Source organism: Cyprinodon variegatus, unplaced genomic scaffold (genome assembly GCF_000732505.1).
Source record: "Cyprinodon variegatus isolate N-32 unplaced genomic scaffold, C_variegatus-1.0 Scaffold519, whole genome shotgun sequence".
NCBI classification, from domain to species: Eukaryota; Metazoa; Chordata; class Actinopteri; order Cyprinodontiformes; family Cyprinodontidae; genus Cyprinodon; species Cyprinodon variegatus.
This window is the reverse complement of record NW_015150972.1, coordinates 240211-243853: the sequence shown is the minus strand read 5'-3', so window position 1 is coordinate 243853 and position 3643 is coordinate 240211. Positions and strand designations below refer to the sequence as shown.

The 3643-nt window shown below is 41.8% G+C and overlaps 1 protein-coding gene across 1 annotated transcript in view; it reads left to right on the top strand.

Annotated features, from left to right (window-relative positions):
* Window positions 1–3643, top strand: part of LOC107094997 (bifunctional heparan sulfate N-deacetylase/N-sulfotransferase 1-like) — a 71783-nt gene that overhangs the window by 52592 nt on the left and 15548 nt on the right. Inside the window, exons 3-5 of the mRNA XM_015390943.1 lie at window positions 1220–1702; window positions 2294–2381; window positions 2700–2854. Of these exons, the coding sequence (XP_015246429.1) occupies window positions 1220–1702; window positions 2294–2381; window positions 2700–2854 (726 nt within the window). The remainder of the gene's footprint in view (window positions 1–1219; window positions 1703–2293; window positions 2382–2699; window positions 2855–3643) is intronic.

The following is a 3643-nucleotide window of genomic DNA, read 5'->3' as shown; positions in this document are numbered from 1 at the left end:
CCTAACAGTCATGTTTTTGGACTGTGGGAGGAAGCCGGAGTACCCGGAGAGAACCCACGCATGCTCAGGGAGAACATGCAAACTCCATGCAGAAAGACCCTGGTTTAGGAATAAAACCTGCGAGCCCCAAAAATATAACATATATTAAAAATATAATATATATTAAATAGATTTTTCTAAAGAGATGTGCAGTTAGATTATGTTTACTTTGATATGGTCTGTGTTCCTTTAATTTAACTTTCATGAATCCCAGTAATTAATTTTTTAGCCTCTTCTAATATTTAAAGTTGTTTAAAAATGTGACATTTGGGACGGATCTTTGATTCATTGGATCCTGTTTATGATCACTCAATGGGGGGGAAAAATAGAAAAATATAGGCTGTCCAACTCTGATATCGATACTGTGAATCGGTCTGTTATCAGCCAATAAATGATTATCAGCATACATCAGCCTGCCTTTAAAATTTCTGATATTAAGAGCTCATAGAAATACTTCACTGCTATCTGCTTTTGTTAAAGATTATGTAACTCTGTAGTAAGAAATGGGTCAGTTGTTCTCAGACAGGACGGTTATCATTAACGTCCCAGGATCTTTCTGCATGGAGTTTGCATGTTCTCCCTGAACATGTATGCGTTTTCTCTGGGTACTCTGGCTTGCACCCCATGAAAGATGACTGTTAGGGTAATTGGCTTCTCTAAATTCTCCTTAGGTGTGAGTGTGTGCTTGAATGGTTGTTTGTGTTGTTAGTACCCTGCTTGGGATAAGCGTGACAGGAGATGGATGTTTAAGAGAAATAACTTAATATCTTTATATTATATTCTATCTTTCCACACTCTAGAATAAGCAATAATTGTATTTATGATTAATGTTGCTATTTTATTAGTACTGATGTGCTACATATAATCTTAATAAAACAAAGTTTGTACTTCCAACTGGACAAAATAAGTTGCAGAAAGCAGGAGTGTAAATAACATGCAGCAATCAGAGAATGATGTTTGCTGCTGAAGTGTCAGCCTCGTGGCTGCGGGAGGTTTTTGTATTCCACTTCAGACCTGCAGCAGAGCAGATTGAGCGTAGCAGGTCGGAGCCGCCTAATGCCGTCACCGTCGAGTGGGCCTGACACTCCTCATTTCACACAGCACTAGAGAAATTGGAGAATTATTTGCAGTATGTACAATTAATTTGTGTCACTTCTCTCTGTCTCTCTGTGTCCATCAGGCCAATGAAAACAGTCTGCTCAGCGCGCAGCTGAAAGGCTTCCCCCTCTTTCTTCACTCCAACTTGGGTTTAAAGGACTGCACCGTCAACCCCAAGTCGCCGCTCCTCTTCATCACTCGGGCCGGCCAGACGCTGCCCGGTCCTCTCCCGGGAGACGACTGGACCGTGTTTCAGTCCAACCACTCCACATATGAGCCCGTTCTAATGGCGAAGACCCAGTCGGCCGAGAGCGTGGCGTCTCTGGGGCAGAATGCAGCCATGCTGCCCTCTGTGGTGCAGGACCTGGGGCTTCATGATGGCATCCAGAGGGTCCTGTTTGGCAATAATTTGAACTTTTGGTTGCACAAGCTGGTGTTTGTGGATGCTGTGGCTTTTCTCACCGGGAAGAGGCTCTCGCTGTCTCTGGAGCGGTACCTGCTGGTGGACATAGATGACATCTTTGTCGGCAAGGAGGGCACCCGCATGAAGGTGCCTGATGTAAAGGTGAGTGGTGAAATGAGCCTGGCTTATCTTCTCATCTGGCTGGGTTTTCAACAGCACTTTGCTATGATTTAAAAATAAAATGGCCACCCACAAAGCATCTCCTATCATCTGCCAGTCACAGAGAAACACCTTCTTCTCTCTCCTCTTTTCCTGTTTGAATGTATCCATCCCAGCAGGCTGCTCAAAGCTGACAGGCCCCGCCGCTCGCGCTGTCACAAAACCTCTGTGACGATGAATATTTCAGGGGCTCTGGAGTCGCACAAAGAATGTCGAAAAGCTTCTTGCTTTTGTCCCTTCAGAGCAGGAAAGCCTCCCCTCACATGCAAAGGCAGCGGGTGGAAAAATAAGAAAAAGTTTTGGTGGAGCGTTCGAATCAAATGTAACAAACATCGGAATCAGAGGGAAGCAGAAAATATCAAACGGAATGAGGGAGAGGGGAGGCTGCAGCTGGGAGTGGATGTTGCATGTTTACCGAGAGAAACTTGCAGAATTAAAGATATATGTGGGCACCCTCTGCTCATTAATGCACTCGTGCATCAGTTTGAGCTCATCTTCTGTTGACTCATTCTTCTTCCCCTCCCACCGTTTCAGGCCCTGCTGGAGACGCAAAGGGAGCTGCGCACCCATGTGCCCAACTTCACCTTCAATCTGGGCTTCTCAGGGAAATTCTTTCACGCTGGTAAGATGCTAGTTGGTTCATGCCGAGCCAGAAAACATCTTCAGATGAAGCAAGTTTTTAAGTCTGTTTCTGCTGTTATTCTCCACCATGCTGTATCCATTTGTTTTTGTTTTTCCTTTTTTTTCTTGCCGTTGCTCATCCTTAATGTGAACTTCTCTCCTTTTGCTTCGCTGACTTTCATTTCCTCCCTTATTCCATCATCGCTCCCATTTTACCTTTGTCTCATCTTATCCCGTTTTATTTTTGTCTTCTCAATTTCCTTCTAAATCCCCCTTTTTCCTGTTGACCTCCTTGTCTCCCTTTCTTTGACTCCTACAGGATCAGATGAGGAGGACCTAGGAGATGATCTGCTGCTGTCCCATGTGAAGGACTTCTGGTGGTTTCCTCACATGTGGAGCCACATGCAGCCTCATTTATTCCACAACCAGTCCGTGCTGGCCGAGCAGATGTTGCTAAACAAGAAATTTGCCATGGTGAGTCATGGTGGAGCAAAAGGTCAAGGCTTTGATGGAACGCTGTGTTCAGAGACATCTTTGTTTAACTCCAAGTGCTGAAAGTTTCCAGCAACCCCAGTCTTTGATCAGTCTTTTTTGTTTGTTTGTTTGTTTCTTGAAATGAAATGAGAAATACATCTGTTCCAATTGATAATTTCCTTTTTTCCATAATTTACTGTGAGAAAATTTTAGCTGTAGGGGTCAAACTATTAATTGAAACCAAAGTTAAAACCACCAAAACATCCCAGCTGGTCTATTCCAATGATTTACAGTTTCTGTGAGGCTCTACACAATAAACACATCAGTTCAAGACAGTTTTATGCCTTTTAAAACTGAAAAGGGAAATTTCTCTTTTGTAGGTTGTTAAAAAAAAATGGAGTTGCATATTAAATCTTTCACATTTTATTTTGTTTTTGGAACATAAATGACAATTGTCATTATTTCAGCTTGAAGCAGTTTTGGCTGAAGATTACAGAGTAATCTTTGCTGGAAAAAAACTACAGAAATAATTTGACCCGTCTAAAAACTGCTTTATTATTTTAAGGGAATCAAGATAGTAATATTCTTGTTTTTTTATTACTTATTAATTAAATACATTTGCAGAAAAACCTACTAGGTTGTTTTTCTGTATACATGTTGATCTTAGGATTAAATCATAAAGTTTGTAGTTTATATTCATAGAAATATCTCCAAAAGTCAACAGTCAACACCACAGATAAATCTTGTTAAAATATATCAGTGGAATCGTGCAAAGATGAGTTAAAGATA